At 38.6% G+C, this 25578-nt stretch overlaps 1 protein-coding gene across 3 annotated transcripts in view; it reads left to right on the forward strand.

The window, feature by feature from the left end:
* The first annotated feature begins 241 nt into the window (after positions 1-241).
* nup160 (nucleoporin 160) overlaps positions 242-25578 on the forward strand; it is a 96455-nt gene continuing 71118 nt past the window's right edge. For 2 of the 3 annotated variants that reach the window (XM_051692028.1, XM_051692030.1), the window contains exons 1-6: positions 244-373; positions 1790-1901; positions 18712-18922; positions 19013-19238; positions 22731-22806; positions 22903-23017. In XM_051692028.1, coding sequence (XP_051547988.1) covers positions 283-373; positions 1790-1901; positions 18712-18922; positions 19013-19238; positions 22731-22806; positions 22903-23017 — 831 coding nt within the window. In that variant the 5' untranslated portion in view covers positions 244-282. Of the gene's footprint in view, positions 374-1789; positions 1902-18711; positions 18923-19012; positions 19239-22730; positions 22807-22902; positions 23018-25578 lie in introns of all 3 variants that reach the window. The other variant, XM_051692029.1, reaches the window with a different exon arrangement.

Below are 25578 nucleotides of genomic sequence, written 5' to 3' on the forward strand. Positions count from 1 at the left end.
TATTTAATGAAAATTAGGTATTATTTGTTGCAATTCTGCTACGCTGGGTCTCTGAGGGTTAAAGAGACGTATTGTATGCTCTCCATCATTAATAAGACGAAAGACGGGCGGCGAAAGCATCAACAGAACGCGCATGCGCGAAAATCTCGACGTGAGATGGTTACCTTCTAGGCACGACCCTTCTTGTTTTAGTAGTGAATATTTGTTGTACTGGCCCTTTAAGTGTTTCAAATGCGGAAGCGCGGCGCTCAGTCGCAGGCGTGGCGTGCAGCGCGCGTGAAAATGGCGGCTGTTCTGGAGAGAAGCTACATCGAGATCTGTGGCTTTGAGAGAGAAACAGTTTCACGATTCAGAGATATTACAGTGAATCTGGGTAAAGCGTTTGAATCTTTACACACTCTGTGTTCTGTCATAATGAGCTGGAAAGCGGCATTATTGATTAAATAATCAGCGCGTGTGCGTGACACGAGCTCACATCACAGCAGATGACCAACGTGTGTCTATCTCTGAAATATAACTATATTATCGTATGACTAAGTTATTTATTAAATAAATGTCATAACTAGCACAAATATTTGTTGTTATAACTATATCTGTCTATTATGTCTCTAATATAACTCATGAATCATAATTATTTGGGAACTAAATAGTGTATGCTATGCACAACTATCATAGCTAAAGTATCTATCATGTCTGACACATAGTGCTCTTTGATATTTGACACTAGTGTCTGAAATGAACATCTCAAACTTAAGATATGTTTTAAAGTACTGAGGAATTTATTCACCTTTGTTGACATTTCTGCCCAGAGTGTGTTCAGGTTTGAGTTACTGTTTTACTTCTGCATTGAGGATAGAACAGTGCTGAAAACAGTTTATATAATATTAAATTCATATATGAGGGGGAAGTGACCCAATTAAACCCACTTACTGTTTTAATTTGAAATATAATAAAGACAGAAAGCAAGAGAGAATTGTTGCAGAGGAAATGCACACATTTGTTGGTATCATTTGACTTTTTATTTGGAGCAAATCAAATGTTTTGTTCTTGAGTTATTTGGGAGCATGTGCTCCAATGTTCGCCGGCCATTTTGGAAGTTGCTCCAAAGCCTCACTTTTTTTGATGACATCAAAAAAAGCAATTTTTCTGGAGACAGATGTACAAACCAGGCGAGGAATGATAAAAAAAATTTAAATCAAGAGATTCATAAACCAAATGATACTTGATATTATTTATTTGCTTTGTATTTAACAGTAATACTTTGTATTTGAAAGATGCATTTCATGAGTATCTGGAGTTACTGTAGGACACTGCTTGAGTGATGCTCACAAAGATAGATACGATAAAAGAAAATTAATGAATTAAAACGGCTGATAAACACATTAAATGAAAATATTTAAGAAGCTTCTTGAGCTCAAACAAGATTTAGTGCTCTGTCTGTAATTATAATCCAGAAATATAACTTTGTTTTCATGTGGGCTTATAAGGAACAGTGCTTAAAAGTATAGTTGGCTTATTAAGAACACATGTTCCTTATAAGCCCACGCCAGATTTTTCACATTTGCAGTTAAATAAAGTAACTTCATTTTGTCAGTTTAACACTAAACATAACATGGGTCTTTACATGAGATTAATCTTTGATTTAATACTCATTTTATTGGAAGGCTTAGATTTGGGTGGGCTTAATTGGGTCGCTTCCCCGAAGTGTTGTTATCTGATTGGAATGTTATGATATTGTTTTCTATATAAAAAGTGTTGTTGTTTGCTTATGATGTGATGTTGTGTCCAGCAGGTGTGGGTGTTCACTCAGGCGGTGTGAAGTATGCAGACAGTGCAGGTGGATTTTCATATGAGGACAGCGGTAAATTCCTGTCAGTCACGAGCAACAGATTTATACACTGGTGAGAAATCAGTTCATCAGAGTGCTTATACGATCAGCCACAACATTAAAATCAACTGCCTAATTGTGTAGGTCCCCCTCATGCCACCAAAACAGCACCAATCCGCATCTCAGAATAGCATTCAGAGATTATATTCTTCTCACCACAATTGTACAGAGCTGTTATCTGAGATACTGTTTACTTTGTCAATTCGAACCAGTCTGGCCATTCTCTGTTGACCTCTCTCATCAACAAGACATTTCTGTCCACAGAACTGCCGCTCACTGGATGTTTTTTGTTTTTGGCACCATTCGGAGTAAATTCTAGAGACTGTTGTGCAGGTAAATCCCAGGAGTTCAGCAGTTACAGAAATACTCAAACCAGCCCATCTGGCATCAACAATCATGCCACGCTCCAAATCACTGAGATCACATCTTTTCCCCATTCTGCCACACGATTGGCTGATTAGATAAACGCATGGATGATTGTTGGTGCCAGATGAGCTGGTTTGAGTATTTCTGTAACTGCTGATCTCCTGGGATTTTCACACACAACAGTCTCTAGAATTTACTCAGAATGGTGCCAAAAACAAAAAACATCCAGTGAGCGGCATTTCGGTGGATGGAAATGTCTTGTTGACCTCTCTCATCAACAGAGAATGGCCAGACTGGTTTGAACTGACAAAGTCTATGGTAACTCAGATAACCGCTCTGTACAATTGTGGTGAGAAGAATATCATCTCAGAATGCTATTTTGAGATGCAGGTTGGCGCTGTTTTGGCGGCACAAGGGGGACCTACACAATATTAGGCAGGTGGTTTTAATGTTGTGGCTGATTGGTATATAATACTGACAGACAGCCTCTCATTTCATACAACTGTAACTTCATGTTTCACAAATGCGGTGTTTGCTCTATCAAATAAATGTTTAGATGATTAGACCGTCTCACTCCAAGATCCATCGAATTCAAACTAATTTGACTGATGAATTGAGAATGATGGTTTTAGTGCATAAAAAAAACACCAGAAGCATTTTTTGACAAGGGCTTTAGTTCTGGCCCCCCTAAATTGGTAGAGTGGTATAATGGTAAGAGTGGTATTCTCATTTTCCATCCCACTGAGAATTCAGTGACCCCACATCATAATAAATAGACCAATCAAATTAAATTTAAACAAAACATCAATGCATTATGACTGCATAATAATTTTTAGCAGGGTGAAGTTTAAGTTCAATATTTATTAAATATTTGCTTATAGGTCATAAGAGATCATCTGAAAAGTCCACACACTGTACTAAATCATCACTGGTGTCCAAGTGTTCAATGCAACTGCCTTGCATGTTCTGTCTTAAACACTTATTAAAAAAATAAACATTTACACATTCTAAAGATTGGCTCTCGGTGGGGCATGTGGTGTGTTATGCGTGGATGCCGCGGAAAATAGCGTGAAGCCTCCACACGCACCATGTCTCCGAGGTAATGCGCTCAACAAGCCATGTGATAAGATGCGCGGATTGACGATCTCAGACACAGAGGCAACTGAGATTCGTCCTCCGCCACCAGGAATGAGGCGAGTCACTATGCCACCATGAGGACTTGTAGCGCATTGGGAATTGGGCATTCCAAATTGGGGAGAAAAAAAAAACAATCGAATACTTAACTTGCGGCACACCAATCACAAGAGAGAGGCACATGTGTGCTAAATAACAGAGAATTGAGCTTAATATTAGCAAGCATTCTTTAATTCTCTAAAGAGGCACACACAAATTGTGCTCAATAAGGAATACACATAGACACTGACAGATATAATAATGATTAAAAAAAAAAACATGCATATTAAAGCCATCTTATTGGTCACTTATAATTACGATGCATGCAGCATTTTTAAACTCGTTGTAATCGAGATAGATACATTTAAAAATTCACTTGTTACACTGGGCCATTTAAAATGAACTAGTGAATTTAAAAATGTGCTTAAATATTCTTAAAAGAATCTTAAAGGAAATAGACCATTTACAAGACCTGTACATGCTGATTATAGCCTACTGATTAAATTCTAACCTAAAATCTTGATGTAGCCTATCATTCATTTTAGTAACAAGAATGTTACTGTATTAGTCTTTCTAAAGAACAGCATGACAACGTGGCTTAATGTTTGTTGGTAAAACCAGAACATTAGGGATTACTGACTAATTTAAACATTTGTCATGAGCCTTTTTGAATATATTTTAAAATTTTTACTCAAAATTTGGTGAGTCATTAGTTGTCTTAAAAAATTGCATGTCTGCAAATACACTATATTGCCAAAAGTATTCGCTCACCCATCCAAATAATTGAATTCAGGTGTTCCAATCACTTCCATGGCCACAGGTGTATAAAATGAAGCACCTAGGCATGCAGACTGCTTCTACAAACATTTGTGAAAGAATGGGCCACTCTCAGGAGCTCAGTGAATTCCAGCGTGGTACTGTGATAGGATGCCACCTGTGCAACAAGTCCAGTCGTGAAATTTCCTCGCTACTAAATATTCCACAGTCAACTGTCAGTGGTATTATAACAAAGTGGAAGCGATTGGGAATGACAGCAACTCAGCCACGAAGTGGTAGGGCACGTAAAATGACAGAGCGGGGTCAGCGGATGCTGAGGCGCATAGTGCGCAGAGGTCGCCAACTTTCTGCAGAGTCAATCGCTACAGACCTCAAGTTCATGTGGCCTTCAGATTAGCTCAAGAACAGTGCATAGAGAGCTTCATGGAATGGGTTTCCATGGCCGAGCAGCTGCATCCAAGCCATACGTCACCAAGTGCAATGCAAAGCGTCGGATGCAGTGGTGTAAAGCACGCCGCCACTGGACTCTAGAGCAGTGGAGTCGCGTTCTCTGGAGTGACGAATCACGCTTCTCCATCTGGCAATCTGATGGACGAGTCTGGGTTTGGCGGTTGCCAGGAGAACGATACTTGTCTGACTGCATTGTGCCAACTGTGAAGTTTGGTGGAGGGGGGATTATGGTGTGGGGTTGTTTTTCAGGAGCTGGGCTTGGCCCCTTAGTTCCAGTGAAAGGAAATCTGAATGCTTCAGCATACTAACAGATTTTGGACAATTCCATGCTCCCAACTTTGTGGGAACAGTTTGGGGATGGCCCCTTCCTGTTCCAACATGACTGTGCACCAGTGCACAAAGCAAGGTCCATAAAGACATGGATGAGCGAGTTTGGTGTGGAAGAACTTGACTGGCCTGCACAGAGTCCTGACCTCACCCCGATAGAGCACTGTGCCAGTGGGGGCGTGGTCAAGCATCTCTCCGGAGAGAGAGAAAGTGGTAAGGGCGCTTACACCTGAGCTAAATTATGTCTAACACCTGTCTCTAATTTCAGTGAGCACGGGGAGAGCGGCATAAATAGAGCGACACAGCACTTAGTCGGGGAGAGAGACTGGACACGACAGAGCCGAGCCAGAGCAAGGATTGTTAGTAGTGAAAGTTTATTTGTGAAAGCAGTGTGTGATAGTGTTTAGCTTAGTGCTGAAAAAGGAAAACTGTAAAGTGGTGTGGCGAAGAGGAAAAATAAAGCCTCACCTTAAGAAGGAAAACTGCTTCTCGCCTCATCTTTTACAAGCACCTTTGGGATGAATTAGCCAGGCCTTCTCGTCCAATATCAGTGTCTGACCTCACAAATGCGTTCTGGAAGAATGGTCAAAAATTCCCATAAACACACTCCTAAACCTTGTGGAAAGCCTTCCCAGAAGAGTTGAAGCTGTTATAGCTGCAAAGGGTGGGCCGACGTCATATTAAACCCTATGAATTAAGAATTGGATGTCACTTAAGTTCAAATGCGTCTAAAGGCAGATGAGCGAATACTTTTGGCAATATAGTGTATTAAAACAGCAAATTATGTTTTATGAGTACAGGGACATTTAAGGTATAATACAGTTGCCCCCCTACAAGCACACCCAGCCCCACCCTGGCCCGCCAGTCAATGGTTTAGAACTGCCCCTGAATAGCACAAGCTCTTTTTTTTAGCACCATAGTTGATTGACAGGCGAGCGGGCAGTCCTTCACCCTACTGTCTGGTAATCAGCAGAATGGGACGAGGCATCCGGAATATAAAGTCAGCCTTGATCTAGAAATTATACATGATTCACGTTGCATTACCTAATAAGACCACTACTGACTTCTCTACTTCCTCCATATTGTGATGTCACTGTGGTAGACATTTGCATCTGACCACCTCTACAACAACATATTGTTGGGTCTCAGGTACTCGGATAAGAAACAAAGGCAGGCCTACATACAGTCATAAAGCTTGACTGCGGCCTATACGAACACTCAAATCCTGATAACAAAAACAGCGCCAAAATCAAACAAAGGGAGTCCAAAACAGACTACAGATCCCATGAAGCTCACTTTACACCTATGTGTGAAATTCTGAAGGACCGAACTCTCAACTCCTATTGGATGAAACGCCCGACAGAACGCGCCCCTCAACCATGAAGTCATCGGGAGTATAAAAACCTCCGAGATCTTTATGGGCGTTGCTTCCAGCGACAGTATTCGCCACGTCTAGCTGCAATTCTGCTGCTCCCAGTTGTAGCCAAGTTGCCCAAGGAAGTAATTTACGTACCTGAAACTTTGGCCATACAATCTCCATCTCGCTGGATGAGTTGAGATTTCTCCATGTTCCACCGAGTACGCTTACGGATCTGAAGGAGACCACCGAGAAATCTGCGTCTTCACCCTTTTGCCTGCAGAAGTGAAGATTTCTCTTCCTCCTCCAATCGAGTCGACTTCGCTGTTTTCTCCGCAGACACGCTGAGGATCAGCTGCCGTACTCCCCACCGACAGAGCAAGGAAATGGCCTCCTGTCATCACCCGAGCTTCGAGGAACCGAGTCAGAGTCAAATGACGGACGAACACGTTCTACCCACGTCCTCGCGCGACTCAAGAGGTTTACGTCTGGGCTGAGATAGATTATTATAGTGTGTTCTTGTGTATCGAGGCTATTGCTTGTACAGTTTACGGACCGTCGAGTCTGCTCATTGCTGCTAATAATACTTGAGGTATTACAGTAACTTACTGTTACCACGAATGAGATTTGCTGTGTTGTTGTCCAACCATGTTGGACTGTTTGCATTTCTGCCATCGCGAGTGAGACCGGCACACTGAGTTTATACATTAAAGAACCAACGACTGCGGCGGACGGATTACGAGCCATTCACCACGGCTCTGAGTGATAAAATAACTGTTGCCATGTCTCTCACGATTGCTAAAACTGGCAGTGATTTTTAAAATGTGATTTTTTTTTTTTTTTTTTTTTTTTTTTTTTTTTGTGTTATAAATTTGCAAAGATTTCAAACAAACTTCTTTCACATTGTTATTATGGGGTATTGTTTGTAGAATTTTGAGCAAAATAATGAATTTAATCCATTTTGGAATAAGGCTGTAACATAACTAAATGTGGAAAAAGTGAAGCGCTGTGAATACTTTCCGGATGCACTGTATTATAGGCTTATTTGTTACCATATCTAGTCATGTTACTGTTTAGTTTGTAGTTGGACGTCGGAAGTTTATTGCCTGCTTTGTATTGATTATTAATTGATATTACTGCATTAATACACTTTGTTATACTTTAAGAAGTTTTTTGGTGTTGTTCTGCATGCACCTGTGTCAAGGGCTGGCAGTGGATGTCAGTGCTCGAATTCAAGCCTTTATTGTTTTCCTTTTGAATGTTGATGTTCTCCAGATGTCGACTTTCCTATATTGAGACTGCTATACTGTCTGGTTATTAGTCCCTGATTCCAGGGTGGTGCCCCGGCGATATTAATCCTTACTGATATTCTATTGATTTTGATAATTGATAATTATTTTTGATAATGACTGTTTTTTGTGCAAAAAGCTTCACTAATATTTAGGGCTGCAACAAGTAATCGATAAAATCGATAATTATTGATAATGAAAATCATTGACAACGAATGTAATTATAGATTATTTGGATATTTGCGATGAGCATGGGGAAGCTCCGTCAGTGACATCACTTTACAGCCCAGTGAAAATATTGTTGCATGATGAAACTCGTTTGAAAAGTGGAGACAAACTGAAGCTGAATAAAAACACAACCTAAGATGTCTAGTGCATGAAAGCATTTTATAAACACTTCAAAGGAGATCATAAGCATATAGTCTAATGTGGAACGTAAGGCTGCAACAACTTATCGATTAGTTGGATATTTGCGGCAAGCATGGAGAAGCTCCGTCAGTAATGTCACTTTACAGCCCAGTGAAAAATGTGTTGCATGATGAAACTCCTTTTGAAAAATGGAGACAAGTTGAAGCAAAAATCACGACCCAAGTTGTCCAGCACACGAGAGCACTTCATAAACACTTCAAAGATCATAAGCATACAGTTTAATGTGGACCTGTTGCTGCTTCAGGTGCGTTGACAGAGTGATTGTGCTGGTTGTTGTGCTTAAGAGTTGTTTCTCTCCAGCGCATAACTTACATTTTACCGCTATTTTTTTATGTTTTGTAATGTATACATGTTACGAATTCAAAATCATGCGTTTATTTCGCCGAACTGTTTGTTTTTACCACATGCGAGTCTCTGTTAAACTTTGAGCAAGCGAGCAAGCACATCTGCATCAATCAAACTGATCGCAATTGAGAAGGGGAGCGCAATTATTTTGATTGAACTCTTGCAACGTCATACCGCGATTTCAGTTTCAATGTAATCAATTGTGCAGCTTTGGATATCATACTGATGTCTAAGAGGTCAAGGTGTTCCGGTTTTTAAAGTGGTTTAGATGGTTTCTCCTCATGCGAGTACATTCAATGAGCAAAAATGCTATTTTCAGCACGAGATGCTTGTATTGCATTAAACTGAGTATAGTGCTGAAAATAATGGATAATAATGCTAAGGGTCCTGATATTTTATAACCCTCTTTATAATCCCAAATGTAATGCCTGATTTCACCAGTAAATGTATCATATGGCAGACATTATTTTAATGGATAAACATACCATTTTTCTTTTTAAAGAATAGTTTAGAAACATGTAATCAGTGACAGTACTATTTTAAAACGTACAATATTAATTTAAAACAATTGTATGTAATCAGAGACTGTGTACAAGCATATGTATCTAATATAATTATGTATCTTTCAGCTGGACAGAATTATTAATATTTCTATTCTGGTGTCACCATTGCCCTCTGCTGGGCTGAATTTTTTTTTTTTTTTTTTTTTCCACTCCATCTCTGAATCATTTCATTTATCATTTAATGAACAGTACTTTCTAAGTTTTACAAGGAATGGAAATTTTTACATATGTCCTGAAAGTAATAATAATAATCAATTGAAACTTGACTTTTAATGATTCAGGCTTTGTTCAAAGTTTTGTGAGAGTAAAGAATCATGAATTTTTATAATTTATAAATTGTTAAAAAAAAAAAAGAAATATATATATATATATATACACACACACACACATACATACATACATACAAAATAATCGTTAGTTGCAGCCCTAGTGGATCGGTTGCTGCTGTTTGATTGTGCTGATTGTTGTTTCTCTCCAGCGCATAACTTAAATTTTACTGCTATTTTCTATGTTTTATAATGTATACATGTTATGAATTCAAAATCAGGTGGATATTCCCGCATGTTTCCCAAAACTATTTGTCTTTAACACAAGCGAGTCTCACTGAGCAAATGAGCACGCGCATCCACGTCAATAAAACCGATCGCAATGGAGAAAGGGAGCGCAGTCATTTTGATTAAACTCGTGCAACATCATACCTCTATTTCAGTTTCAATGTAATCAGTCGTGCAGCTTTAATGGATGTCTCAGAGGTCAAAGTGTGCTGGTTTTTGAAGTGTTTTAGATTGTTTCTCATCATATAAGCGCATGTAATATGAGCACCGTGATGAGACTTTTCAGCGTGAATCTACATCGTTTACAGATGATTGTACTATATTAAACTGTATATAATGCTAAATCTAATGTATAATAATATTAAGGGTCCTGAAATTTGATAGTCCTGATAATGCAATGTCTGATTTCACCAGACAGTTTATACTGTGGCATATCATTTTACTGGATAAGCATACACTACCATTAAAAATTAATTTTTTGAAAAGAATAGTTTAGAAACATGTAATCCGTGACAATACTATTTTAAAACCTACAATATTCATTTAAAATACTTAAAATGTATGTAATCGGTGACAGTACAAGTATATGTATCTAACATAATTATGTATTTTTCAGTTGGGCAGAATTCTATTCTGTTGTCACCATTGCCCTCTGCTGGGCTGATTTTTTTTGTTGTTGTCCCACTTCATCCCCGATGGATCTTTTTACTCTTTAATGAACAGTACCTATTAAGTTTACAAGTAAAGGAAAGAAACTGTTTTGCATATGTCCTGAAAGTAATAATAATAATTAAAAATTAAAACGTAACTATTCATGATTCCAGCTTTGTTCAAAGTTTTGCGAGTATAGAATCGTGAATTCAGTACTGTAAATTTAACAATACAGGAAATAAAATTATTTATCCGATTAATCAAAGAAATAATCAAAGATTAATCTATTATCAAAATAATCGTTAGTTGCAGTCCAACTAATAGCCTGTTATAAGTGAACATCAATGAACATATTAAAATAAATAAAAGGCATGTCAAGACCCCTTATAGGGCTGCACGATCTGGAAGAAAAATGTGATATACAATAACTTGAGTAATGCGAAATGCAATGCAATAATCCTATAAGTGTGTGAAATCAATTTAAATTATTTTAAAGGATCCATAAAAACAGAAAATAATATAACCAACATACATGTTTCATGAATGTTATATTTTCTGTTTTTATAGATCCTTTAAAATAATTTAGATTGATTCAAGTCAAATTTATTTGTATAGCGCTTTTTACAACAAGTGTTGTTTCAAAGCAGCTGCACATTAAATTGCTATAACGGAAAAGGGATGAATATAATTATTTATGTTTAGAACTATTAGTGGTTAAAATTAGTAAACTAAGTGATGTGGGTCAGTGATTATACATGATTTTGTATGAACTTAGTTTTAGTGTTGAATTCCTTGAAGTCATCCCAAATTATCTGAGGAAATACACGTAGATGCATTGTGCTTTGGTTTTGGCTGATTAAGGCTTTTGTTAGTGGTTAATTCATTTTCTGTGTAGTTTAAGAGAGTGTTGTCCCTCCTGTGACCAGGTTGATATAGTTATCATTCAGTGAGGAGCATCGCAGTCCAACTGAAAGCTTAAGGCAGTTAATTTTGGTTAACTCCATCCTGATCCCATGCTTCAGACAATGGCTCATGAAGAATCCAGTGTCTTTGAATTTGCATCAATTCATCCTCTGTGGAGTCTGTCTTAGTAGACGGAAGTCTGGCTGGCACATGCAGCAGTTGGTCATCATCACTCAGCAACACAGTGGGAATCGGACATTAGACAGGACTGGAGATGGATCTGGCAGGCTCTGGTAACCTTGGAATATAATCCTGAGGTTTAGACAGGGAAAGAATTAGAATGAAATTAGCGTAGATGCCATTCACTTTAAAGCAGGTTTAAAGAATAAGAGAAGTGTTTTCGGTTCCGGCAAACCTAACTAAAGCAGCATAAATATGAATTGAGGGATAAATTAGGTGTATGCCTGGCTGAATAGATAAATCTTTAGTCTAGATTTAAACTGAGGGAGTGTGTCTGAGTTCACCAAACGCTGCTAGGAAGACTGTTCCATAGTTTAGGAGCCAAATATGAAAATGATCTCTGTCCTTTTGTGGATTTTGATGTTCTCGGTATTGTTAACAGGCCAGAGTTTTGCGATTGTAGTGAGCGCGATGGATTAAAGCGTGATAGAAGGTCACTTAAGTACTTTGGCGCTAGACCATTCAAAGCTTTGTAAGTAATTAACAGAATTTTTTAATTAATATGAAACTTAACAGGTAGCCAGTGTAAAGCTGATAAAATGAGGCTGATATGATCGTATTTCTTGGTTCTAGTTAGCACTCTCGCTGCTGCATTTTGAACCAACTAAGGTTTATTTATTAAAGCTGCAGGACATCCACCTAGTAATGCATTACAGTAAACAAGTCTTGAGGTCATGAACGCATGAATTAGTTTTTCGGCATCAGAAACGGGTATCGTGTCGTATCAGCAATATTTCTGAGGTGGAAGAATACAGTTCTACAAATATTGGAAATATGTTTTTCAAAGGTTAGATTGCTATAAAATATAACACCTAAATGTTTTGCTTTAGAAGTTGATGTTACAGTACATCAAGAGTCAGATTATATTTTAGCGTTTTATATTTTGAGGTTTTTGTTCCAATAATTGAGTAGAAGGAAATTTCTAGCCATCCAATCTTTGATATAATTTATACACTGTTAATTTGGAAAATTGTGAAATTTCGTCGGGTTTCAAAGAAATATAAAGTTGGGTATCGTCGGCACAACAGTGAAAACTAATTCCATGTTTCCTGATAATGTCTCCCAGGAGGAGCATGTATAGGGAGAAAAGCAGAGGTCCTAAAACTGATCCCTCTGGCACTCTGTACTTTAATTTGATCTGACAGTTCCTCATTTACACAGACAAAGTGGTAGCGGTCAGAGAGATACAACATAAACCAAGCTAACGCCTGTTCACAAATGCCAAAATAATTCTCAAACCTAACCAAGAGAATGCATTGATCAATGGTGTTGAAGGTAGCACTGAGATCTAAAAGCACTAGAGGAGAAATGCAGCCGTGATCAGATGATAAGAGCAAGTCATTTGTAACTCTTGAGAAGTGCAGTCTCTGTACTATGATGGGCCTAAATCCTGACTGAAATACTTCATATATACCATTTCTCTGTAAAAATGAACATAGTTGAGAGGACACTACCTTTTTCTAGTATTTTCAACATAAATGGGAGATTTGAAATTGGTCTGTAATTAGCCAATTATCCTGGATCAAGCTGTGGCTTCTTGAAAAGCGTTTGATAACTGCCAGTTTAAAATTTCTTGGGACATGCTCTAAGGATAATGAGGAGTTTAATAATATTAAGAAGAGGTTCTGAGATTACAGGAAACACCTCTTTTAGGAGTTTAGTTGGTATTGGATCTAATATACATGTCGTTGATTTTGATGTTTTGACTTTTTGGGGGGGGGATTTTTCTCCCCAGTCTGGCATGCCCAATTCCCAATGCACTCTAAGTCCTCATTCCGGGTGGCGGAGGACGAATCTCAGTTGCCTCTGCGTCTGAGACATTCAGTCCGCACATCTTATCACGTGGCTTGTTGAGCGCGTTACCGCGTTACTCACGCAATTCTCCGCGGCATCCACGCACAACTCGCCACGCGCCCCACCGAGAGCGAGAACCACATTATAGCGACCACAAGGAGGTTAACCCGACGTGACTCTACCCACCCTAGCAACCGGGCCAATTGGTTGCTTAGGAAGCCTGACTGGAGTCACGCAGCACGCCCTGGATTCAAACTTGTGACTCCAGGTGGGGTAGTCAGCGTCTTTACTTGCTGAGCTACCCAGATCATTTTTGTTAGCTCTTCCTGACCTATAACAGCGAATGATTGAAGTTGTTCTTAGGGAATAATTTTAGTCTTCTGGGGTGCTGTGGCAGACGGATGCATAATTCCAATTTTGTTTCAGATAATTTCGATATTATAAGTAAAGAAATTAATAAAGTCAGTACTGCAATGCTGCAATGGAATATCTGGTTCAATAGAAGTTTTATTCCTAAACAATTTAGCCACAGTACTGAATAAACACAGCATTGTTGTGGTTATTTTCTACGAGTTTGCTAACATATGCTAACCTGGCAGTTTTTAGTGCCTGTCTTTAGCTACATACACTTTCCTTCCATGGACCGCGAAATACCTCTAATTTTGTGTTTTTCCACTTATGCCCCGTTTTCAGAGCTGCTCTCTTGAGCATTGTACATAGTCCAGGATTTTTCTCTTTAACTTAATCGAAGGGGGGAAACACAGAGTGCTAGAGAAGACTGTATCCATATTTTCTGTGACAATATCAAGTTCTTCTGAACTTTTTGGCATACTGAGTATTTGAGACAAGTCTGGAAGATTATTAGTGAAGCTATCTTTAGTAGTTGAAAGAAGTTGTACCTGAATGATAACATTGCATAGATTGAGTGATCTTTGCTAAACGCAGCATACAAGAGACGAGGTAATGATCTGAGATATCATTGCCCTGTGGCAGAATTTCTATATTATCAACATCAATTACATATGACAAATTAGATCTAGCATATGATTTTGGCAATGGGTTGGACCTGTCACATAAAGGCTAATCCCAGTGTATCTTTTTTGTTATCTATGTGGATATTGAAGTCAGCGACGATTAAAGCTCTATTCACAGCAACCACTAGATCTGACAGAAAATCAGCAAATTCTCGATGGAATTCAGAATATGGCCCTGGTGGTCTATATACTGTTGCAAGAACAAAAGACAAATATTTTTTTATTATTTATGATGTCACATTAAGCATTATCAGTTTAAAAGAACTAAACTTGTATCCAGACCTTTGAGTAACACTGATAATATCACTAAATTGTAGCAACACCTCCATGTTTATAACAGTAACCTGAGGGAGTAGACTCATTTAAATTTTTAATCCAGGTTTCAGTCAAACAGAGCGAATCCAAACTATGATCTGTAATAATTTCATTTACAATTAGTGATTTGGATGAAAGCAATCTAATGTTTAGTAGCCCTACCTTTACCTCTCCTCTCTAGTAATTTGGTTCATGGTCTTAATAGTGATAGTATTTGACTAACAGGGGGCCCAGATCAGGAAGCAGACAAACTGACTAATCCGAACGTCTGCTAGCTGCCTTGAGACATCACACAGGGCACATAAACTACAACACATAAAGACTGTATCGCCTATATATCACATAGAGACTGTATCTGTTCCCCGAACTACCAAACACAAACCCCTCGCTAAATAATTTCGACCAATATCTCGCTGAGGCAATATTTTTTCCCTTTTGGCCGATTTGTTTCTTGAGGGCGCTGAGAATCGCCTGCTTGCATGTGAAGCGACTGAGACACATCAGGATCAAAAGTTCTTCTGATTAACAAATCATGACGGTCAGTCCGTGACGGTCCAAGCTGGCGATCCAAGCCGTTTAAACTGTCAGGTGATTGCTGGTCGCGCTGGATCCGCATGAGCGCGTGAGAGCAACATCAAAGTAAAAGCGCTTTGTGTGCTATAAGTAAATGTCTTATTCATTCTGCACTGTATATACAATTGGTTTGATTCTGTATTTATTGTGAAAAAGCAATTGCTTACGTGGACATGCCATCCATGATTGCTGGACTTCTATATGTGCTGTTATTTCCTTCCTAATATGTTAACAATTTCTTCATATGAAAATAAATTACTAATATTTGATGACTAAACAGAAATCAGAAGAAACTGCTTTTTACCATTTAAAATACAATATATTTTATTATTATTTTTTACGTTTCACACAAGTTAAAGTTTTGTGAATTGTTTTTTTTTTTAGCAGTTTTATGTTTGTTATTTACTATATTAAATTGTGTGATTTGTGCCACCCTGCTCTCTGGATATCACATCGGCCATTAAAAAACACATATCGGTTGATCATTAGTAGAAACTTTCGATCATTGATCGATGGTATTCAATACAGGTGAATGTTTATAGCTAACTTTGTACATCTACCTGGGTGTTGGCTAGTGGTCAACCGATATATCGCCGATATATATGTTTGGCCTATTTTCATGAGGGCGCTGAAAATCGCCTGCTTGAATGTAAAGCCATGTAAACGACCAGTCACAGTTCGTTTTGTGTTATGTGCCATCGTGTTCCTTCAATAATAGACCGGTGTGCAACACAGTGTCATTTAAACGGACCGCATATCAGAGCCGCGGCAGATGCGTTTGAGTTCATAATGTTAGTCATAGTGCTCATCTGATTCAATCTCCCTCTATCTCCGCAACAGTTCCCTGTAACTTTTAACTGTCTTGTCTAATGATAAAAAGGCAAGTATCAATAAAACTAATATTATATGTACCGTCTGCTAATATGCACACATTTAAACAGATGCAATAAACCAGCCTCACACAACTTGAGCAGATCCAGCATCCTGTGGAGCGCTCATTTATTTACCTCTAAAGCATGTATTCTATAGAGCCTCTCATCAGTAGTTCCCTGTCACTTTTAGCTTCCTTTTCTAATGATAAAAGACAAATATCAATAAAACTTATATACCATTTGCAAATATACAGATATCTCATTTAAATGGATGTAAATCTAGCATTTCTACTTCCCGTAGAGCGCTCATCTAATATCTTCCTCTGAAGTGTGTATTGTATCAGCCAGAATCAAAAGTTCCTCTGATTCACAAATCATGATGGCCAGTGGTCACAATCCAAGCAGGTGATGGAGTGCGTGAGTGCAACCAAAGTCTTTCTAGCAAGTCAGCCATGTTTGGAATGCTCTCAGGAGGCTATTTCCAGTCTTGACATTGCAACTCCTATCTACTTAAATGAGGAAAGACCGAAATCTCCAAAACAACTGGTCAAGATTATGATCAAAGAACATATTGATACCAGTGCTGACAGCACCGGTATCATAAATGGTGCTGCTTTACCTCAGATTACGCTAAAAACTAAATTTTCTCAGCTATTATAGCTAATGTTTATGCGTGTTCTCGAGGTGATTGACAGGCGATGTCTGTATCTAAAAGGTGATTGGCTCTTTTACCTGTAAGGCGGGACTTATCTACATCCGTTGGCTACAGTTGGGCATTCTAATTTCTCCCATTAATTTTAATAGAAGTGGCCCATCTCTACTAAATGGTCTCTGGTGGAACTTCAAGATAGAAGCGCTTCATGTGCGCTATAAGTAAATGTCTTATTCACTATGCATTGTATATACAGTTGGTTTGATTCTGTATTTTTTGAGTAAATGCAATTGCTAACGTGGACATGCCATTCATAGTTGTTGGACTACTGTGTGTAGTTATTTCTTTCTTCCTAATATAAATTCAGCAAAAAAAGAAATTTTCACTGTAACTTCAACTTTTCACTTTCAACTGCTTTTATTTTCAGCAAACTTAACGTGTAAATATTTGTATGAATATAAAAAGATTCAACAACTAAGATGTAAACTGAACAAGTTTCACAGACATGTGACTAACAGAAATGGAATAATGTGTCCTTGAACAATCAAAAGTAACAGTCAGTATCTGGTGTAGCCACCAGCTGCATTAAGTACTGCTGCACTCCTCATGGACTGCACCAGATTAGCCAGTTCTCGCTGTGAGATGTTACCCCACACTTCCACCAAGGTGCTTGCAAGTTCCCGGAATGGCCCTAGCCCTCACCCTCCGATCCAACAGGTCCCAGACGTGCTCTATGGGATTGAGATCCGGGCTCTTCGCTGATATTCCTTTCTTGCAGGAAATCATGCACAGAACGAGCATTATGGCTGGTGGCATTGTCATGCTGGAGGGTCATGTCAGGATGAGTGTGGAGGAAGGGTACCACATGAGGGAGGAGGATGTCTTCCCTGTAATGCACAGTGTTGAGATTGCCTGCAATGACAACAAGCTCAGTCCGATGATGCTGTGACACACCGCCCCAGACCATGACGGACACTCCAGAGTACAGGCCTCGGTGTAACACTCATTCCTTCAACGATAAACGCGAGTCCAACCATCACCCCTGGTGAGACAAAACTGCGACTTGTCAGTGAAGAGCACTTTTTGCCGGTCTTGTCTTATCCAGCGATGGTGCGTTTGTGCCCATAGGCAGTGTTGTTGCTGGTGATGTCTGGTAAGGACCTGCCTTACAACAGGCCTGCAAGCCCTTGGTCCAGCCTCTCTCAGCCTATTGCGGACAGTCTTAGCACTGATGGAGGGAGTGTCCTGGTGTAACTAGGGCAGTTGTTGTTGCCATCCTTTACCTGTCCCACAGGTGTGATGTTCGGATGTACCGATCCTGTACAGGTGTTGTTACACATGGTCTGCCACTGTGAGGATGATCAGCCGTCCTTCCTGTCTCCCTGTAGCGCTGTCTTAGGCGTCTCACAGTACAGACATTACAATTAATTGCCCTGGCCACATCTGCAGTCCTCATGCCTCCATGCAGCATGCCTAAGGCATGTTCATGCAGATAAGCAGGGACCCTGGTTTCTTTTGAAGAGTCAGTAGAAAGGTCTCTTTAGAGTCCTAAGTTTTTATAACTGTGACCTTAATTTCCTACCGTCTGTAAGCTGTTAGTGTCTTAACGACTGTTCCACAGGTGCATGTTCATTAATTGTTTATGGTTCAATGAACAAGCATGGAAAACATTATTTAAACCCTTTACAATAAAGATCTGTAAAGTTATTTGGATTTTTACAAAATTATCTTTTTAAAATACAGTGTCCTGAAAAAGGGACATTTTTTTTGCTGAGATCATTAACAATTTCTTCATGTGCAAATTACTCAAATTTGATGACTAAACAGAAATCAGAAGAAACTGTTATCTACCATTTAAAATACAATATTTTTTTAGATACTTTTTTTTTTACAAAGTTTTGTGAAATTGAGTAAATATAGTGCTATCAATTTTTAGCAATTTTATGTTTGTTATTTACTATATTAAATTGTGTGATATCAGCATTGTATCAGTCACCCTGCTCTCTGCATATCGGCATCGGCCATTAAAAAAAAAACCATATCGGTCGACCACTAGAGTTGACATGTTTGTGTGACGTCACACATCTTGAACTATGTTATCTCTCACTTCTAAATACACTTGTGAAAGTAGTTTTAACAGTTTTCATTCTTGTCCGCAGGTCCACTTCAGGTGATACGGCTCAGTTTGTAGAGCAGTCGCTGGACACTAACCTGCTGAATAATGCTGTCCGTCTGCGTATCCCACAATGCCTTCTGCTGCCCGGAGGAGTTCATATCCAGGAGACTCTTAACAATGTCGTAATACTTGTCGTCACAAACCAGTCAGTCCATCGACTGGTGCTGCCACACCCCACTCGCATGTACCGCAGTGTAAGCAGTGCCATCCTTCACTGAAAATGTCATTCATATCACATGTACCTATGACTTGTGCATGATGACCTGACAGATATCTTTCTATAGGATCTGGTCACTGAACTACAGATGCAGTCCATATTTACAGACATTGGGAAGCTGAATTTAAAGGGACCGGCTCACAGTTTTGTACTTCCGTTCACTCAAGGTGCACAGTCAGCAGGTCCGGACACGTCTGCCGCATGGATCAGTCATCAGGGGGAGGCCCTGTTTGCTCTTGCTTTGCCGTCAGGTGGCATTATGATAGTCACCTTACCACCTCATGATCAAGAAGGTATGTGGCCTTTACGCTAAACTAGTAGTTTAGGAATATCATAAAACATTGATTATTGTCGTTATTGTCTCAATACGTTTGGCATGTTATTGTATCAAAATGTTTTTGTGGCATCGATATATTAAATCTAGCATTTTAATTAGAAGCCTAACTTCTGTGCTTTCCAATTCACTGTCAGTTGCCTTCCGTTTAATGTAGTCTGGCGTAATAGCATTGGGAGACCACAAGGGGATGATATACATTTACTGAAGCCAGTCACAGATAGGACAAGGCACATGTATCAAACAAACAGGATGCGGCAGGTGGCAGTTGTGGATCTAGCCATCATACACACAAAAGTTACAAAGGTTTTGTTCTTCAAGAATGATCAAAGTGACATTGATAAGTTTGCAGGTTACTGTATGAAACTAGTGTAACTGTGCAAACTGAACGATTAAAAATGGCAGCGTTTGTTATGCAGTATCTCTGTATGCAGCATTGAAAATGTTTCATTCATGTTTTCAAACCACAAAAAGACATTCTTGTAAATGAAAATACATTGTGTTGGCTAAATGAAATATACATATAGACAATATCAGGGTTTTTCCTGGGACAAAAATGGTCTTCGGTGGTGGCCGACATACACATTCATCGCGATGCAGTTTTTTTTTCATAATTGCAATTAATATTTAAGATAAGTTGTTGCATTTCATGTTTGTAATGAATATTATTTATCTTTGATCATCTGAGCATCTAGAAACTAGTGGTCGACCGATATGTGTGTTTTTTAATGGCCGATGCCGATATCCAGAGAACAGGGTGGCCGATAGGGCGATACAATATATCACACAATTTAATATAGTAAATAACAAACATAAAATTGTTAAAATATATATATATATATATATATATATAAACTTTTAATTAGCACTATATTTACTCAATTTCACACAAAACATTAACTTTTTTTAAAAAGAATCTAAAAAAATGGTAAATGGCAGTTTCTTCTGATGTCTGTTTAGTCATAACATTTTTGTTATTTGCACATGAAGAAATTGTTAATATATATAATACACACAGTAGTCCAGCAACCATGGATGTCATCTCCATGTTAGCAATCGCATTTTCTCAAAAACAGCAAATCAAACTAATTGTACATACAGTTCACAGTGAATAAGACGTTTACTTATAGCACACGTGAAGCACTTTTAAGTTGCACTCACGTGCTTGTGCGGATCCAGCGCGAGCAGCAATCGCCTGACTGTTTGAACGGCCTGGATCGCTTGCTTGGATTGTCACAGAGTGACCGTCATGATTTGTGAATGAGAGCAACTTTTGATCCTGTTCCTGAAGTTTTGATTCTGGCTGATAGAATACACGCGTCAGAGGAAGACATTAGATAAGCACTCGACGGGAAGAAATACGTATATTATATACAGTATACAGACTGTATATAATATACGTTTTATTGATGTTTACCTTTTATCATTAGAAAAGAAAGTTAAAAGTTACAGGGAACTGCTGAGGAGAGGCTGATAGAATACGTGCTTTAGAGGTAGGTTTATGAGCTCACCACATGATGCTGGATTTGCTCAAGTTTTGTGAGGTTTGTTTCCTACATCTGTTTAAACAAGATATGCGCATATTTGCAGACGGTGTATGATATTAGTTTTATTGATATTTGCCTTTTTATCATTAGACAAGACAGTTAAAAGTTACAGGGAACTGTTGAGGAGAGAGGGAGAATGAAACAGGCAAGCACTTTAACATTATGAGCTCAAATACGTCTGCCGTGGCTCTGATATGCGGACTGTTTAAATGACACTGTGTTGCACACCGGTGTATTATTGTAGTATCACGATGGCACGTAACAAAACGAACTGTGACTGGTTGTTTACATGTCTCAGACGCTTCACAAGCAAGCATTCTCTGCACCATCAAGAAACAAATCGGCCAAACTTATCAGTCACAATATCGGCCGATTTATCGGCCTCTGCGATATATCGGTCGACCACTACTAGAAACTTCTGAAATCAAAATAATTTTTTGTACTTCAAGGTGTGGTGGGATATCGAGCTAACGTAACACCTTATTTCTATAGGGCTAGTTATAATATTCATGAGTAAACCACTTTTCTGATTTGGGACTGTGCTTCTATAATAAGTATGTTTGTTTTCTACTTCATAACAGATATTGTTTTTCTTTTATCAGACTCTTAATAATTTAGAATTCCAAACCAGGCCAGTTTGTTTCATAATATAATTAGAATTAGAACAGGAAATATATTACAATATTACACATGACTTTCTTCATAATTTATATTCTACATTGTAGCCTACTTGCACTTGTGTTTACCATAGTTAAGACCTTGAATTGCTCCTCAGTGGTTAGGTAGTCGTTCTTGGTGGATTGCGCGACATGCAAGTGATACCAGTCTTAAATCTCCCTGCGCACATCCGCGTACCACATGAGAAGCATATTTAGCGCTTATTCGTCTTGCTGTCGGCCCTTTGTCATAAAATTTTAAATGCAGGAAAAACCCTGAATATATCATCCAGTGTTGGCTAATACATTATCTATGCCGTTTGATAATGATTTGGGGCGAATTTAATGGAAAACTATCCGAGTTGTGGTCTGTGGCGCTGTAGAATGTTGAGCAGCGTTGTCCGGAGTCATAACTCGCTGTCTGTCGGTGGCGGTGTGTATCTTTTTGTAGAAAATAATTGTTTCAAATTTTAGAACACAGCCTGTCGTCCGGCAGATACATCCATGAGCACATGATTATATCGATAATCATCTGGAAAATCTTCTGGTTTTTGGTGTGTGAAAAAGGCATCGATCCAAAGGCAATTAACAATGGATAGAGATCAGTGCTGGGGAATATCTAACTGAAAGTAGTGATGCTATCCATGGTTCCCACGGTTACGGAAAACTTGAAAATAACATGGACATTGATGTTTTCCACATATTGAGTAAATATTATATTGAGTCACATTGAGTAAAGATGAATAAAATGAAACTGATACACTAGGTTAAATGGTTTGAACACCCAAATTGCTGATTCAAACTTTGTATTAGATGCGGCAAGTCCAACCACTTCATTTTGTCAATGTAATCATACTCAAAAACATTAATGTATGATGCCGATACCAAGTATGAGTATTTACACCCCCCAGTATTTGGCCCAATACATGTACTTCCTATTCCCATACAGTATGTTAGCCATTCCAATGCAATGTAATTCAAGCAGGTAAAAAAAAATCACTAACTTTTATCCCTGCACTCCCTATGTTGCATTTTTTCTTTTTGTGTATTTAAAGATATTGTCCCATTAAATAGCTTAGTTGCAATTAGCTATTTTTTTTAGTAGCTTGTAGAGTAGTTAAATAGCAGCTTAACTGTAGTTTAATATTTGAAATCATGAGTAAGGCGTAGCTTGAGAAGCTACAGTTTCAAATTAGCTTCCCCAACACAGCTGGAGACTAACTAAAATATTTTTCTTGTATTGTTCAGGGACCATTTCTGTCATGGAGTTGAAACAGAGTTCAGTGATGCAACGATTGGCCGGCTGGATGCCCACCGCTATCAGGTCAAACACTGCATTTCTGTTGTGTTAGTGATTGAATCAAACAAAATTGCTGTTGCTGTATTAACGCAGACCTAACGCAGTGTTTCTCTCTCTCAGGGGGGATCAGTGCACATCTGATCTGGCCATCAGTCTGGCGTTCCGACAGTTAGAGGACGACACCTTCGTGTTCGCTCTGTGTCAGGATCATAAGCTCAGGATGTGGTCATTTAAGGTAGGGATCATTAGGATCAGGACTTTTACAGCAGATTACTGATTTTCTTGTCATCTGATCAGCCGAAACAGATCTTTTAACCTTTATCAGGAGCACTGTCATAACCATTAATATATATAGGCTTTCTGCTCCCCTTCACTGTTCACTGAACGATCCTGTTGGTAATGGGTTGTTGCCTAGTTTTTGCTGACAAAAATACTGTAGGTTGGTTAATTGATAATCAGATAAACAAACCCCAAAATATTCCTTTTTTAAATGAGTTTAAAAAAAAAAATTTTTTTAAATCATGTAGGCTTAAACAATATTCTGTATATTATGATAGATAGCCTTTTACAGAACGAGGCTTGGTGCCAAACTGAAGTCAAACTGATAACCAATTTGTGTGATTAAACTTAATGTGACTGATATTGTTATTTAATTATTGTCACTATTTCATTTAATTATCATTCTTCATTATTTTATTAGGGCCCAAGCACTGAAAGTGTGAGGCCCTATTGTTCTTCTAAGGATTATTATTATTTTATTATTTGTATTATTATAATTCTTCTTTTCAAGGTTTTCTGTACTTTTGGGGTACATAACGTGTGAAAACTCTTGAAAGTTTGCACACACATCAGAGTCGCTGGCCATTAGGGCGTGGCAAATTTGGGGGGGGGTCATGCAGGAGGGGGCACTGCAGCACCACCTAGAACATGGGCCTGTTCAGGGGGCTCTGTAGCACATCCCTTTTGAGCTACAGTCTCCAAACTATGTACACATGTAGATCTCATCAAGCCGGACAACTTTTGTGCTGACAGTCATAAGCTCTGCCCACAAGGAATTTGGCCATTTTGGATTGTTTGAAAAATGCATGCTATGGAATTTGATATAATCCTCAGAGGGATTTCATGTTACAGGTACCAAATGTGGGCGACATCATGCCAAGACATTGACGATGCTAATTTGCGAAGGGATTTTTGATATATCGAACGTTGTTGCCATGGCGAAGCGATAAAATAACGTCAAAAAAATGGAATAAGGAAATGTCTCATATTCTGCATGCATGGCGTGATTTTACATAAAAATTGAGCCAAATGTTTGTCCTTGCAGGCTGATCACATTGATGTGGCTATTGTGGGTCACGGCCATAGCGCCACCAACTGGCGGAAGGAAGTGTCACTTTTAACAGACTTTGAAATATCCCTATTATGTTAACCTGAATTGCTTCAAAAAAAAATTGAATAATGTCAAGACAGTGCAGATTTAAAATTCTGAAGGGATTCTTGATATTTTATAGTGTTGCCATGGCAATGTATTAAATGTCATTATTCTTTATGTATATTCACATGTTTTTGAGGAACTTGGCATGCTTGAATTTTCATGATATTTTGCATACACATCAGAGTTGTCAGCCATTAGGCCTGGGAAAAAGTTAACACATGGGCGTGGCTGGGGAGCTCTGTAGCACCACCTTTTGACAAAAGTTGTGTGGGTCAGTTTCTTCTGCGATCACCAAACTTGCTACATATATTGTTCTCATCAAGCTGGACAACTTTCAAAATTACAGTCATTAGCTCCGCGCAACAAAGTCTGCCATTTTGGATTGAATGTGCGTTTTTTTTTTTAATTGCAGGCCCTAAACTTTTGAATACTCCTCCTAGGGGAATCATGTGATTGTCACCAAATTTAGGCAATATTATGCCAAGACATTGAAGATGCGTTTTGATATATCGAACAGTTTTGCCATGATGACCTAATAAATTAAGGGCAAAAATGTGAAACAGGAATATCCTTATATCTTTTGTATGAATTGGATGATTTTGATGAAAATTCAGCTGTATGTTTGGTAATGGGGGCTGATCACATTTATACGGCTATTATGGGTCACGGCCATAGTACCACCAAGTGACAACAGGAAGTGTGACACTTTGTGTGACTTTGAAAAAGTCCTCTTATATTTACCCTCTCAAATGCGTGTGGCCACCATACTTTGTTTTCCTAGAGCCACCAGGTGGTGATGGCGGCGTAATGCTTGTGTGGCGGTGGCATGCTGGAGTCTATATTAGGAGGAGTTAACTCAAGAACTGCTCAGACCAACTCAGTCAGCGAGTAAATGTACTAAAGTATTTTCCAGAATATAAGTCAAGTTTTTCTTCTTCTATAGTCCGAAGTGACTTACTGTATATACATTATTTACACATAATTAATGTTCAAATGCAAGCACACCAAAACACATTTGCTTACACTCAAACAGATGAAATCATCAGTCATAGAGATGGTGGAAGTGTTTTACAGTGGCCAATTCAGAATATTTTGCCTTTACAAAGTACGTAATGCAACCAGTTTCAATATTCTGTCCTATCATAGCATTATTGTTGTAAAAAACTCTAAACTGCTGCCAAATGCAATTCACATGACGTTTCATCACACTCTTAGTAAAAACCTTCATTCAGTGAACCGGATAATTAATGCACAGCATAGGGTAATAAATCAAAAATATCCACAGACCATCGCTAACATTAATGTATGAATAGAATACATAGGCCATTCTGTTTTACTCAGACTAAAAGCTGTTTATTTGT

Source organism: Myxocyprinus asiaticus, chromosome 48 (genome assembly GCF_019703515.2).
Source record: "Myxocyprinus asiaticus isolate MX2 ecotype Aquarium Trade chromosome 48, UBuf_Myxa_2, whole genome shotgun sequence".
Taxonomy (NCBI): Eukaryota; Metazoa; Chordata; class Actinopteri; order Cypriniformes; family Catostomidae; genus Myxocyprinus; species Myxocyprinus asiaticus.